The 14,762-nt window shown below is 51.8% G+C and overlaps 2 protein-coding genes across 2 annotated transcripts; both read right to left on the bottom strand.

Annotated features, from left to right (window-relative positions):
- Window positions 1-1,776: 1,776 nt before the first annotated feature.
- Window positions 1,777-5,408, bottom strand: HOXD10 (homeobox D10). Its single transcript, XM_055396989.2, has 2 exons — window positions 4,097-5,408; window positions 1,777-2,747 (listed from the first exon to the last, which is right to left on the bottom strand). The coding sequence occupies exons 1-2, from the start codon at window positions 5,049-5,051 to the stop codon at window positions 2,470-2,472; spliced, it is 1,233 nt and encodes a 410-aa protein (XP_055252964.1). The 5' UTR covers window positions 5,052-5,408; the 3' UTR covers window positions 1,777-2,469.
- Window positions 2,612-14,762, bottom strand: HOXD11 (homeobox D11). Its single transcript, XM_055396990.1, has 3 exons — window positions 13,610-14,762; window positions 12,388-12,842; window positions 2,612-2,747 (listed from the first exon to the last, which is right to left on the bottom strand). The coding sequence occupies exons 1-2, from the start codon at window positions 14,385-14,387 to the stop codon at window positions 12,607-12,609; spliced, it is 1,014 nt and encodes a 337-aa protein (XP_055252965.1). The 5' UTR covers window positions 14,388-14,762; the 3' UTR covers window positions 2,612-2,747; window positions 12,388-12,606.

The following is a 14,762-nucleotide window of genomic DNA, read 5'->3' as shown; positions in this document are numbered from 1 at the left end:
CCCATTGTCACTCCCAAATCCATGGTACAAAGCCTTGGAAGCCCGGCTGGGAGCCGAGACAAAAAGCAGTCGGACGTCGGCGGGTGGAGGATATATTCCTCGCTCTGTAAGTTGCCCAGAGCACCCTTGGGGGGCTCCCAGCCCACCTTGAGCCCCTGAAAGGAAGGGGGAAAATGGCTACTTATGGTCTGATTGATTGCCTTTGCCAAAGGCTTTCTGATCTTATTCCAGAGGAGCTGCCTCTGCCTGTAGCCCAGATTTCCCTCTGAGACATGATCCCTTGTCAACAACGAATGGTGCTCCCCACATCGCAGGAGGTAAACTGAGAAGCTAAAATTGCCTTCCTTCTCCTGCCCAACCAATGGAGGTCTGGGCAGATCTATTCCAGTGTTCCCAACCTGGCATTGATACCATCCATCTTCCACCCTAGGAAATGGCTCCCCTAAAGGGTTCTGCCTTGGACCTGGAAAATAATCTCTGTTTTCGGCAGGAAGTTTAAAACTCTGAATAATTACTGATTCTCCCAAGAACTCTTGGTCAAGGGTTTTAAGGCTGAGGACCCCCCCCTTAAATGGATTGTTTTTAGGGGAAAATGGGGGGGACACGAAAAGGATTTGTCATTTTCATTTGCCCTTTGACAAATCAGGATTTGTCAAGGAAGCTGCTTGAGTCTGCTGGAGACCTTTTGAAACCACAGCACAACCTGGGGTAACGAATTCTCTGTCAGCTGATCCCCCCAAGGCCTCTCCTCTTCTCCCTGGCAGGACTAGAAAAGTCCAGACTCTTGTGGGCTGAGGATCCTGCAATCCATCAGTCAATCTTTCTATCTGTCCATCTATCTGTGTGTACACTCACACACAGGGACAAGATAGCTGGAGTTTTCTGTGCCATGGTAACAACTGGGATATTGGACTTCATGGGAAGTCATGTTCATCTGCAGATTCTTTCCGTCACCCTTCGTACATTTTCTTGCCTCCCAGATACAATGGCTCCAATCAGCAGTTTGTAATTAAATGAAGGGAGAATTAACTGGTGAAACCCTTTCCTTCCTTTAAATTTTTTTTTTTTCATGTAGGCCAACAAAAGGTAATGACTGAGCATAAAATCCTTCCACAAGGAAACCAGGGCAAAGTGGGATGAGAAAACTCACTCATCCTTGGCTTCACTGTGGCCTGGCTATCTTGTGCTTGGGATGGGGGTAGGGATAAGAACAGGGGAGCAGAAATGGATCCGATGCAATGCTAAGCTGCTGCTTGTCTTTGCTCCTGTAATGGAGGCCCCGCGGCTTCCAGGTGGGCAAGACTGATTTCGATCTAGTCCCTGACGATGGCACACCAGCTAGAAATCACCAAGACTCCACTGAAATCATTAAAAATAACACGACCAAAACCAAAGAGAGGAAAACACACAAATGGGGAGCTGCGAGGAAAATGCGGTTTGGGCACAGGTTTACTTACCAGGCTCAGGCTAGTGGAAAGTTCACATCCACTGACAAATCAATTATGTTACTATCATGAGGGGAGGGGAGACAGGACCCTCCTTCTTCCCAACTAGGAAAACAGCAGGCACAGCCTGGATTATCACTCCCCCACCACTGCCAAATTTCAGCACCAAAGGCCCCCTTCAGCTTTCCTCTCCCATATCCCTTCCCCTACTCTCTACCACGCCCACAAACTGCCCCAAACAAGCAGTTTAACAGGAAGATAATCTCACCAAAGTCTTTCATCTCCACCACAACATATTTCCATTTCAGAAAGCAGAGGGAGTGCACTCGTTTCCAGAGTTTATTGCATTATACATGCGACCAGAACATGCACAGAAAGGACAGGTTGCTGTTGTACTTCTACCAAACCACAGATGCACCACAAGGGAAAGGCTACAAGGCAAAGTCAGTCAATATTCCATCTCACCAAGGACAACTGCTAAACTCATTTGCAAAAAGATACATTGTAATGTGCTTTTTAAGTCCCCCTCCCCCCAAAGCTTGTGGGTTTTAATCTTTTTAAATATATATGTAATTTAAGTACTTTTAAGTACTGGATGTATTCAAAACGCCATGAGCTCATGGACTAACCACACACACAGACCTTTTGTGTTAGGAAAAACATGAAAAAGTCACATTGCTGGATGGACGAGTGGATTGATGGATGCTCTACAGTTCCAATAAGTTAAGAGCCAAATGAAAATGCGCAGTAATAGTTACCCTGCATTACGATGAAAAAAAAATAATAAATTACACGTGCTAGTTTTATATATATATATATATATATATATATACTCATAGGGATTACAGATCACTTGCAGCACGAACAGAATGACCCCAAAGTCACATTCTAGCAGGAAAAAAAAAATTTTTTTTTCAAAAAACAAAGAGCATTGAAGGTTTTGTTTCCGCCTTCCCAGTCCTCCAGCACTCGGCCCTGGAACTCGGCGCCCCTCTCCGATCCTAGCCTCTGACGGGCCTCGGACCTAAGAGAAGGTGAGGTTGGCGGTCAGTTCTCGGATCCGGTTCTCTCGGCTCATCTTCTTGAGTTTCATTCGGCGGTTTTGAAACCAAATCTTGACCTGCCTGTCGGTGAGGTTAACGCTCTTACTGATCTCTAGGCGGCGCTCGCGGGTGAGGTACATATTGAACAAGAACTCTTTTTCTAATTCCAGCGTTTGGTGCTTAGTGTAAGGGCACCTCTTCTTTCTGCCACTCTTTGCAGTGAGCCAATTGCTGGTTGGAGTATCAGACTTGATTTCCTCTAACAAAATTAAAGGGAGAAGAAGAAAAAAAAATCAAGAATTTTTTTCTCTCAATCTGTTCAAATTTACCCTTGGCCATGACCCCGCTGGCAGCCAGGCTGCTTTGGGAAATGCTTGCATTAAACATTACTCACATGAGGTGGGCCCTGAAAGATATTTGTAAATGATGCCAGGTTAGTTAAAGAACCCCAAATGACACAAATGGGTGGGTATTCTTGCCGTCTGTGTCAGCGTTCTCTCTCTCTTTCTCTACTTTCTGACCTGCACAAAATATTAGTACAATAGTGAACTTTCAGGATCTCACCAGCAACGTTCTAAATGATCATCTCACAACAGGGCTAGAGTGGAAGAAGCAAACCAGAGTCTGACAAGCCTACAGATCCCACTGCTGCCTCAGATCCCCAAACCTGCCACTTCTTCCCCACTTCTCCCAGGCAGGCAGGGAGCCCCACAGCCAGGCTTATAGGTACCAATTCTCTTTCAAAAGATACCAGAGGAACCGAGTACACCTTCTCCGCCCTGCCTGGGCATCATTGTATGCCCCAGAGTTTCCTGAATTCTTGTGCTTTCTTGCCCCCACACAAAAGCATTCTCCCAGAAATGAGAAATGTAGCTCCTTGCTGTGGCCCAACTCTGAGCCCTGGGGCAGAGGACCAGGGGCAGAAAAGCCAGAGCCCCTGGCTCTTTGCCCTATCCAGCCCTAAGGCTGGCCCTGCCGGGTGGGCCATGCACACTCCATTCTCCCCCCTTCTGCCTTTGCCCCCTTTGCAAAAGGACCGCAAAGCTTTCGGCACTTTTCCCAGACAAAGCCAAGGTTACCTAGCCCCGCAGAGGCAGGGAGCCCTGTTCTCCAGCCCAAGCACCAACTGGTCCAGCCATCTCGTTCCCCTTGCTGTCCCCAAACTCGCAGGATGCGGGGTGCATACACTTGAACACGAACACGGTACCTTGGACCACCTTAAAATCATCATTGAGTGAAAGGCATGGCTGGGACTGCAAATCTGAGCGGGAGAAAGGAGGTTCTGGGGCCGCGTTTACCAGCCGCAGGTCTCATTTGCGCTCTTTTGTTGCATTTCAGGTCTAGCTCAGGAAAAATAAACCCGGCAAGCCCTTCCTCTGCCCGGGCGCCATCAGCATGGCCCCAGGACTAGCCAGGAGGGTCAGGGCAGCGCGGCAGAAGCGGAAACCATCTCGGGATTAAGATTGCCCCTCTAAAAGATGGGAGGAGAGGCACCTGCCAGTCGGGGCCCCAGGCTGCTGGTTCCGCACTGGGCACCCGGGTGTTCCCTCTCTCTGCCGGTTCCGGGGCTGCGCGCCCCGCTGGGGTGACAACTCTGCTCATACCGACCTTTGCTTTCCTTCTCCTGTACTTCGGGACTGGACACGGAGACCTCTGCCAAGCAGCTCCTCTCTTCCGGAAGGCCGCCCTTGGCTTCGGGGCTCTCCACCTGGGAGACTTTGGTGGGCTCCTGGCCACTCGCTGGCTCGTTCATCTTCTTTTCCATCTGCAGCTGGGCGGCCGAGAGCTGCGGCTTGGCCGCGCCGCGAGGGTTGAGCTGGAGCATGACTGTGGAGCTGCCTTCGGGGCTGTTATTGTACTCTTGGGTTTTCCCGGTGGCGTAGGTCTGACTCAGTCTAAAATATCCAGGGACAGGAACCTCGGGGTTCTCAACGGGACAGGACTCAGGGACCAGCCTCTGGTACGAAGGGACCTCAGCAGAAATGAGTTTGTTGCGCTTATCAGAATACATGCAGCAATTGGATTCTTCCTTAATGTTGGTGGTGAAGGAGCAAGTGGGGACTTGCTGTGTAACAGGTTGCTCTATTCGACAAGATCTGTTCGGGTCTGTCCAACTGTCTACTTGAGGTATATAAGGATGCACATTCATACCCATATTTTGGTGGTTCACTTCTCTTTTGGCCAGAGACGGGAGCAGTCCACAGGTTTGCATTCCATAGGTCCCCATGTCTGCGCTAGGTGGTGGCATGTACATGCTGGCGCTGCTCGAATAAAAACTGTCACTCCTGCAGGCACTGATCAAGGAATCTACTAAAAAAGTATTAGCAGCAGGAGAGCTGTTGGGAAAGGACATTTTGGGGAGGAATTTGAAGAAGAGAGATTGTGTCCTTTGTAGGCTGACATCTCTAGGAAAACATTCCCCGTGTAATTGTGGATGCCTCTGCCGACCACATGACAACCAAGCCAATGAGATTTGAAAATGGCCTTGAGCTGCAGCCTCCTCGCAGGTCACGTGCTCCAGAGCCCGGCCAGCCGGCCGCGTAAGCGCGGACAACAGCGACATCTACTACGCGCCCGCGATAGTGCGCGCTGGAGACAGCCTGCGCGGCGCTCCCCGCCGCCCGCCAGCCTCCCGGGGCTCGCTCTGCTTGCCCGCCCCACTCGGGTCCCCCCACGCCAGCCTCTGCGCCCCGCGGGCGGAAGGAAAAGCTCGGCCCGAGGGATCTCCGGGAGGACACGCGCGGGGAGGGAAGCCCGGGCGCCCTGGCGCCAGCACACAGAAGCACTCCCCGCACACACCCAGGCAGAAGGCGCCCGAGAGGGCCGGGGCCAGGGCGGTGGGTGGGGGCCCAGCCTGGTTCATTTTGTCCCGGACAGCCTGGGAAGGTGAGTTGGAATCCCCAGACTCTGAGACATCCCACCCCAGGAGTCCACAGGAAAGAGCGCTGGCGCCTTAGACGCGGCCACGATATCCTGGGAGTGGAGTCGAGAAGGGCCGCGAGGGCCGAGAGGCCACGCAGCTGACCAGCCCCGCGGAGCCCCGAGGACCGGCCCGGCCCCGGCGCTGTCCTCTGCCTCGGCCCGCCAGCCCGCCCCAGCTCGCGGCGCCTCTGCGCCCCGGTGGGCTACTCGAGCCTTCGGCTCTTCGGGGAACCACACCCCGACCTCTGCGCGCCGGGCCGCTGGAGCTTTCAGCCCGGAGACAGTCCCTCGCCAGCAGCGCGGCGTTCGCGAAAGCGTTCCCCCACCCCCGGGTTCTCAGCGGAAGAACTAAACCAACTAAACCGACGTTTCCCTCCCCATACGCCCTGAAAATAGAGGGCAAAGAGGAAGGAAGAAAGAAGAGAGAAAAGAATGTTTTCTAGGAAGGGGAAACTCTCACCCTCAGACTCCACAAGTTTTAGAAAACTGACTGGGCCAAGCGGGAGAGAGTGATGCAAAGGTGTCATGTGGTTCTTCTGCAAAGAAAAATATGTTTTCCTTTTATGGATTTTGTAAAAGCATTGGTTTTTGACAAGTGCAAGGTACAAAAGGTTGTGGAATTTATTAATACATATTAAGAAGAATCAGGGCGATCAATAAAATTCTCATCTACATTCTTGGGCTACTTGGTAATTTTCTTGCTTCTGAAGGTTTTTAAAGAGTTATACCCGCTGTTGCCGCACACGGGAAGATATTTTATTAACAAATCAATCGAGACTTTGTAAAGGATAAGATTAATAGTTAAGATTTAGCATAATGGCGTTCGCTTTATGAATTATTGAAAATTATACTATTGATTTTCCCCCCTCGCTACTAACCAAGAAGGTCAATTTTTGTTTTAACACAAATTGTCAAATATTAAAAGCTATACTTTTGTCAGAAGTTGAGTTTTACAGTTTTGGGCAATTCCTAAAATTATTTGAGAAGGTTCTGTTTGGATAAGGGAAGAGAGGGAAAAAAGGAGGTGGGAGAGCCTTAGTCTTCTGTTTCCTTTGGTGAGGGAAAGTTCCATAAAAAGGATTTGGTCTGGGGTTGTGGTCGACCTCATTAAAAGAACAACCACCATCACCACCATGGAAACTCAGAGTTTTATGAGAAACTTCTTCAACAACTTCCTCCCTCGTTCTCTGTCGCAGGCGGTGAGCAGTCCTTCGGAAGCCGCGGCCTCGGGGCAGCAGCAGGGAGCTTTAAACTTGATTTCCAAAGGTTTGCCTCGGGTGAGGGGCCAGGCCAGGGCACTGGAGCCATTCTCAGGCTTCCTGAATCCCTTTTCCTGCATCCAGAGCGGAGAAGGGCCCCGGAAACTCTGATCGTAAACCAGTTCTCTGTCTGGGGAGGCATCCGTGTTTTCTTCTCCCCACACTCCTGTCACAGGGGCTGGCCTTGGATTTCAGGCCCAGAGACTGAACTTGTGGGCAAACTGGGTTTCTGCCTTGCCTCTTTTTTGGGGGGGAGCCCAATGCTCAGCCTACTGGTGGACATAGTAGCCCGCTCGCTCCTTCACAAAAACCTTTTCCAGCAAACCCTTTGTCCACCCCTCCCCAAAAGGAATCTCCCCTGGCCTGGTGGAAAAAGTCGTTGGACATTATTTTCGGCCTTGGGACCGCTTCGGCTGTCCCCTCAGAGTGCCCTCGCCCAAACAATAACCCCTTTTAAAAAAACTCCTCGGTGGCAATGAGACAGACCTTTTAAACCTTTACGCAGCTGTTCAAATACAACATCATTGTCAGGTTAAAAGCCTGGCGCCTCTAACTGCTCCGGCTGCGGGATGCCGGCTAAGGAAGCAGAGGTTTAAACATTACCTTCGGCAGGGATGGCTGTTTTTTAGGCTTGGGGGTGGGGGAGTGAGGTAGGCAGGGAAAAAACCCAACTTTTGACTCAAGTCTGCTAAGGTCCTGTTCAAAGCTAACAGCCGCAGACTAGCACCCCGAAAATTGCCTTCTCTCAAGGCGGAGATCATGATCTCAGCCACAGCTAAGCGTGCCCAGGGCTGGACAAAGTGCCCGCTCCACACGCTCTCGGCAGGCACCCTGACGCCAGCCTGGCGCTCCAGTACTGTCCTCCCTTTGCATGTCGGCCAAGGGAGCTGCCCGGAACTCCGCTGTCCAGTTCTCCCTATCCCACGAGAGGGGAGAGTGTTCAATCTAATCGCAAATTTTATGCCCATCAAATGTCCTTTCATAATCTTTATTTATACATGAAGAAAACATCCAAGCTAAAAACCAGCAATTCCTCACCGAAGGGGTATAACTGCCGTTAACCAAGACATCTGCCTCCTGAATTTGGGGAGCCTTTCTGTTTCAGCTCCCTGCGCCTTCAGGCTCAAAGTCACTCCCACACTGGATTTGGTTTTAAATAGGTCATCTTCACTCACTGGAGGTGGGGGGAAATGTGTATCAGATATAATTTTGAATCTATTATCACAAAATTCTATTTATTCTTTTTCAAATTTTTATCTTCAGACCAGTTCCTTGAGGCCAGAAATTGGAAATATTTTGGAGGGATTTTATTATAAAAATCAAGCAAAATAGAAACAACACAAGGAAGAGAATGATCTGAGGATGGAAACTTTGTCTAAGACCCTAAGGCTAAGATAAAGAAAATGGAATGAAAAGGCTGGGTTCCCAAGGCCAGGCTTTATTTTGCTTACAAGTATTTAATGTAACTACATAGCTGCGGTTTTCGATCATCTTTAGATCAGTTGGAGCAGTTACCATTAATAATAAATCAATATTGTACCATAAAGGAGATGAATATCCACAATTGTACTAAGACATCCTTCTCCCTGGCACAGTTCTTTCCAGAGAAAAATTAAAAGGGTCGCTTCAGCAAGAAATTAGCATTTGTCATCAAGAAGTGACTTGCATCTGCGTTTTCTGTCACCGGGAAGAAGGGCAGCGGCCCTGGGCCTGGGTGGACCTGGGGATCCACTGATTTTGGGCCCTGAGTGACCGCTCAGAGATGTGCCAATTTTGGGGGGCAGAGTGGATGGGCACAAATTTTAAAAGCTGCTTCCTCCAAGCATCCTTCTGGGTTGCACTGTGCACCTCCTAGCCAATGTGAAAAGAACACAAAAGGGCAACTGGGGAGGCCAGGGAAGCCGCTACCAATGCAAAGACGGGTCTAGGGAGACAGTGCAAAAGGACCAGCAGCCTAGGAACCTCTTCCCTTTGCAGGCACAAAAGACTCTTACTTCTCCCAATCTCCTTTCACTTCAAGCTCTGAGACCTCAGCGACTCAAGATGCTGGGGCCATGCTCCATGAGCCCCACATGCCCTGAATGATCCCAGAAAGGTCAGGTCTGCAGCCCGGAGAAGTCCTGGTCCAATTCACCAAATTCCCCGGTCTTTTTTAGACTCAACTTGGGCGCTGTCGAGAGGAAAGGGACTACAGATTGCTGAGCACTCGTGGTCTAGGAGAGGCTGCCAGCCAAGGCCAAGGGGCCCTCCAAGGCCACAAGCGCCCCCGCTGGAGCTGGCTAAAGAGGAACACAACGACATTTGGGGAGGAGGACTCTCACCCCACTTGGACTGAGGCCCAGGTTAGGCCCCGGGAAATGTCGATTCACAATAGCTAAGCTGGACCCACAGTCAGACAGGCAGGAGCCAGGGTGCCCGCGGGGAACATCAATGCCTCTGGCTGGCGCCTCCCATGGGGTGGGGAGACTCATGGCCCCCAGCCTCCGCTGAAGCCGATGCCAACTCCCAGGGGTGGACCCAGAGTCTTTAGTCCGGGGCCGGGAGGGAGGGGGCAAAGACAGCGAAGTTGAGGAGGTCCTCACTAATTCCGGGGTTGCGTGAGCTTTACGATGAACTTCAGGAAAGAAGGGACTGCCACCTTTCATTTTGGAACTTCTCTTTCGGATCTTGGATGGTGGCACAGGCCCTCCGCAATGTCAGGGGGCTTTCGGGGTGGGAATGAGGTTGAGGAGGGCATACGGAAAGAAAACTGCTTTCAGGAGCTTGTGCCAAAATCAAACTTCACGCTCAAGGCCAGCAGACGGCTTGGAAGGGTGGCCAGGGTTCTGTCAAACGCAAAGCCCCGTTTGCTTCAAATGCATACTCCATTCCACGACGCCTTGAAGTATAAACGTTCCCCGGGGCTGTCTACTGCTCCCCGCAGCCACACTAGCTCCGTACGGCCGGGAGCCCCAACTCAGTCCTGCCTGCGCCTCCCGGGCAATACTGGCAGCCCCGAGCGCCAGGCACCACCGGGGGTGGGGGTGGGGGGTCCCTGGCGCAGAACGACCCACTAGGTCTCGACGCGTCTCATTTTTCTGAGACCACACTCAGCTAAGTTGCCGGCGCCCTGATCTGTCTTAAACAAAAGCCTTTTAATCACCCCAGGCGGTCGGAGAGCGTGCGAGGCGGACGCGGTTTTAGGCAGGGGTGGTCCTACCTTCCTATCGCTCTCCATACTCAAACCAAGAAAATTTATTTCCATAATTTAACTTGCAGTGGCATGGCTTATTTTTTTGAAATGCACATATTTGTCTTTTAAAAACCTCTCTTCGACACCACCAGGTTATACCGAAGTATTCTTTACAACAGCTTTATCTATAAGAAGACAACGATTAGGTGATCTCTTATTTCATGATTCTGCTCACGTTCCTCCGTCTTTATACAACTTCCCAACCTCATGGCTGCTGAGAACAAACAAATCAGCAAGCAAACACCTTTGCGGTTTCTAGCCGGTTAAGATTGCATATTAGAATCCAGTATCCGAAAGATATGGTACCGCGGTCTCTCCGACAAATGAGGCTTCTGGAACGTGAGCACGCCCCCGTGTGGCTCTCCAAGGCCATGCAAACGCGAAATGGTATCTCTAGGTTCGGCTTAACTAAGGTGGTGGACATACAGGCTGCTACATTTAGACGCAGCATTTAAAAAAGAACAAGCCAGCGAGCGAGAGAGAGAGAGAGATGGAGAGAGAAGAAAATAAACTAGCTTTAGCCTCCTGGAATGATCACATTACTAGGGCACTGACATTGTAACGGATGCCTAGGATTCCAAACAAAGGAGTCCCCTTCTGAACGAAATTATTCAATTGTAGGCTTTGTTTCTATCGCATCCTTAACCAAACGTTGAGGGACGCTTTTGGAAACAATATAAATATATTTTCTTTTGTTCCATATCATAGAAAGTACAGTAACTTATTTGACAGGGTGACTTCTTTTTTTCCCCAAATATAACGAAGTAAGTCTGTAACAGAACTTTCTTTTTCAAATGCCTACTTTCAAAATCGCGTTTCTTCATTAGAGCTAAGGGACTGCTATCTATGACTCCCCCCACCCCAGCAAAAAAAAAACAAAAACAAAAACAAAAAACCAGCACTTCCTAGCTGTAGTAAAAGCATGCTGGTAGACATTTTAATATAACCAGTATTTTTAAAAGAAGTCAATTGGTACTGAATTACACAAATGTTTGAAGGGAAATTAAGGTTATTGATCCTGAAATTAGGAATTTGCTTAGATTTATGGTGAGCCCTGGATATGATTCTGTGTGGTCATAAATGTGTGTGGGGCTCTGGATGTGTGTGAGCATGTGTGTGTGAGAGTGGGTGGCAGTTGAATATCACAGAAGAACCTTAAGGCGCCTAATTATTCAGAAAGGTTAAAGGTGATGACCTTGACATTTTGGAAGTTCAAAGGCATACACTTATGCACTTATGTTTTTCCTTCCTTCCAAAAGCTTTGATAATTAAAAAAAAAATTCTGCATTTGGAAATGCATGCCTCCTTGGAAGATGCATTCGGTGCTGTATAGCTCATGGATTTATTTTTTGACTTTGGACTTATGAGAGGTTAAGAGTCATAAGATTCACTTCACTCTTTTCAGAGAAAGAAAAGCTTTTCTCACTCTTCCAGTTTATTGCACATTGCGGAAATCTCTTTTGGGCCCACCAGAAGGTGTATAATATAACCCAATTAAGCTGTTTAGAACTTTGGCTTTTATGGTGTTGTCTAGACAGTTCAAGGTTTTGTAAACAGCCTGGCCTGGTCCTGCAACATAAAGTGCAGTGCAGCCTCCACCACATTCTTTAACTTGAAGTGGTAAATGCTGTGAGAAGTGGTCTGCAGTCCTGGGCCCTATTTCCAAGGCAGGGCAGTGAGGGAGACCTTCTCTGCTCCAAGTCCCTGTGACACCAGCAAAGACCCAGGCCCTCTCCACCCCTGATACCTTCCCTTTAGAAAATTAGTTTTGATTCAATGAAAGGTTCTCGTTTTTATTTCTTCTTTTAAGGGACCCTGCCTCCTTGACATCTTATTAAGAGTGAATTTGGATCTCCTACCCAGTTGTTGTTGTTTTTTAAAGGAACTCCAAGTTTACTACCCTGGGTGTAGGATGGGGTGAGGTGGGCAAGCAGACTTGTTTCTTAGGTTTCTGCTGTCCCAGCCTCATTGCCTGGATAAGGCAGCACCAGCATGGCTGGGTCACATCTTCATTCAGAGAGTCATCCCTAAAGTGATTGTTAATGCCAGTGTAGCTTAGAATGGATGGGAGAGGACAAGTCATATCTCAGTGGGATTAAAAAGCTTTTCACTTGATTTTCAGTTGCTTGGGGGAGAAGGTTCTGGCCACAGAAATATCCTAATCAGACACTAAACTTCTTCAAAGAGGAAAATTCATACAGTGTATTGAAGCTATAACCTCCATTTTACTAGAAACTATTTATTCACACAAAAGACAGTGACTCATGCCTTGATACGATAGACCAAAGGTACATTTCCCAGAGTTTAAATAATCTGCACTCACCAAGGGGAAAGATGCAGTCCCTTAAACTCAGAACAAAAACAAGTGCCTTCCAGCCCCTCAGCCTAACTCTCTACAGATCCCACAACGTCCCCACGGGAGCTCAGAGAGAGGGAAGAACAACAGCACATTGGCGGTAAAATTGTAAAGGGACGTTTGCATTTACCATTTTCCCCTTATTAGGATCCGTTCGGCCAAGTCCCCGACCTCGTCCGCAGGCTGCAGTGGTCGCTGGGAGGTCCCGAGTTGACCGTGGGAAGGAATCGTGGAGTTCCACAGAGAAGAGGCGTCATTAAACCCAAGGACATTGGGCCTGCTCAGGGCAGGATGGTGGGGAGGAGAGTGGGTGCGTGGGGCTCAGGGGAGAGGGGTGCTCCAGGAGCTCTCAAAATAAGGGGTTTCCAGTGAAATACTGCAGACGGTCTCTGTTCAGTTTCTTTTCTTTCATCCTGCGATTCTGGAACCAAATTTTGACTTGCCGGTCAGTAAGGTTGAGCATCCGAGAGAGTTGGAGTCTTTTCTCTTTGTTTATGTACACGTTAAAGAAAAACTCGCGTTCCAGTTCGCGGATCTGGTACTTGGTGTAGGGACAGCGCTTTTTCCGAGACCGCTGGGGGGCCACTGCAAGTTAAAGAGACCAAGGGGTGAGAGAGGCCACTGCCTGCCACCCCTGGCTGCCCGCTCGGGCCGCGCAAGGGCCAGGCCTCGGCCGGTTGGGGACGTCCCTGCTGCGGCTGAAAGGCCCTGCCTGCGTTGTGGGGGATGATGTATGGGCGGGCACAGGAGAGTGTGCGGGCGTGGACCTGTGTTCACGCCCCGACACACACATACACACACACACACACACAGCCTGGCATCGAGGTGGGAAAGCAGAGAGCGAGAGGGAGGCAGGCTCTAAGCTGGACTCAGAAGGGAGAGAAACACCAGCGGGCCGGGCATCTACTCGACTCCAGCCAGCAGCGTGCGTCAGCCAGAGGCTTGGATAAAGTCCAGTTCAAGGATCAAACTCTCCCCAACCCCCACCTCCTTTAAAAGCAGGAGGCTCGAGTGTCCACACTCACAAATTGGCTTGAAATCTCCCCTCCCTTCCTACCTCCCTCCACGGTCTCTAGGAACCCCCCCACACACACACGCCTCCACGCACAAAACTGGGGGAAAGCTCTCTGCAGCGATTAATGTCCTCCTCGAAGTCTACCTTAAGCCCACCTAAATTGGTTTCCTATCGTAAACACGCTTTACAACGGCCAGGGAAATCTTATAGGATGTATAAACCCCTTCGAACGCTTATAAAGTAGCACATAAAACGGCGCAAGCAGAGGGAGGCCCCCTCCGCCCCCCCGCGCCCACGGCCCCCAAGCCCTGCCGCCCACCCCGCGGCCGGTGCCTACCTGTGCCTCCGCTCTTCTCAGCCCCCGCCTCCCCCGGGGGCACCTCGCCGTCGCCGCCTTCTGCCGCCCCCTTGGGCTCCGAGCCGGGGGTCGTCTTGGCGCAGGGACTTCCCCCGCCGCCACCGGCCGCCGTCTTGGGGTCGCTCTTGTCGGCGGCGCCCTCGGGCTGCGGCGGCGCGGGCGGCGGAGGGGGCTGCGGCCCGGCGAACGGGGGCCCGGGCGCAGCCTCGTAGAACTGGTCGAAGCCCTGCGGCAGGATGCCGTTGCGGCCCACGGCGCTGTAGAAGTTGGAGGCGGCGCCCGCAGGGCCGTGCGGCGGCCCGGGCGCGGCGCACACCGGCTCCGGCGCCTTGAAGAGCACGTCCGGCCGGCGGCCCGCGGGCGGGAGCAGCTCGCGCTGCATGGCCGCCTCCTCGGCCGCAGCCGCCGCCGCCGCCGCCGCCGCAGCCGCCGCGTAGTAGGGAGCGTAGCCCCCGGCGCCGCCACTGCCGCCCCCGCCGGGGCCGCCCCCGCCGCCGCCGCCCCCTGCGCCGCCGCTGCCGCCGCCGCCGCGGTACGGCCACTTGGCGCGCTCCAGGCCGTAGTCGCGGAAGGCCACTTCGCGCACGGGCTGGACGTGCGGCGCCAGGTTGGAAGAGTAGGGGAAAGTCATCTGGCAGGACGACGGTTGCGACAGGAACGACGGCTTGCTGGCGAAGTCCGACGGGGCCACATAGTAGGCGCAGCCGGGCAGGTACATGCTGGCTGCGCTCGGGCCGCACTCATCAAAGTCGTTCATGGCTCCGCGGCGTGCGCGCCGGCGAGCCCCGGGCCGCTCCCCGCGCCGCCAACCTGAGCCATCGATTGCACAAGAGGCTTGGGCCAGGATCAACTAAGCAAAAATCCCCACCGGGCGCTGACGTGCAATTCATCTTGATTGATTCTGGTGGTAATTATGTCACGTGACGCCATGGAGAGAAATGTCCTTATATCTATATCAAGAGCTCGCCAACACGCCCCGGGACGGCTCCTGGCGCCGAGACGCGCGCGCGCTGGGGGCAGATCGGCCTCCCTCTCCAGCCAGCTCTCCCCGGGCGCCCCCTGACCAGGCTGTGCCGCAGGCTGGTCACCTGTGCGCCGCCGGCGGCTGCCACTGCTGGGTGCATCTGCCACC

This window comes from Moschus berezovskii, chromosome 2 (assembly GCF_049115385.1).
Source record: "Moschus berezovskii isolate FMDL1 chromosome 2, NW_MosBer_1.0, whole genome shotgun sequence".
NCBI classification, from domain to species: domain Eukaryota; kingdom Metazoa; phylum Chordata; class Mammalia; order Artiodactyla; family Moschidae; genus Moschus; species Moschus berezovskii.
This window is presented reverse-complemented; position numbering and strand designations above follow the sequence as displayed.

Bases quoted from the DNA above. Each gene is read 5' to 3' on its own strand.
- HOXD10 (XM_055396989.2), bottom strand. From the start codon at position 5,051: ATGTCGCTGTTGTCCGCGCTTACGCGGCCGGCTGGCCGGGCTCTGGAG. The intron at 2,748-4,096 runs GTCGGTATGAGC...TAATTTTGTTAG, and splicing joins ACAGGAGAAGGAAAGCAAAG to AGGAAATCAAGTCTGATACT.
- HOXD11 (XM_055396990.1), bottom strand. From the start codon at position 14,387: ATGAACGACTTTGATGAGTGCGGCCCGAGCGCAGCCAGCATGTACCTG. The intron at 12,843-13,609 runs GTAGGCACCGGC...TTTAACTTGCAG, and splicing joins TGAGAAGAGCGGAGGCACAG to TGGCCCCCCAGCGGTCTCGG.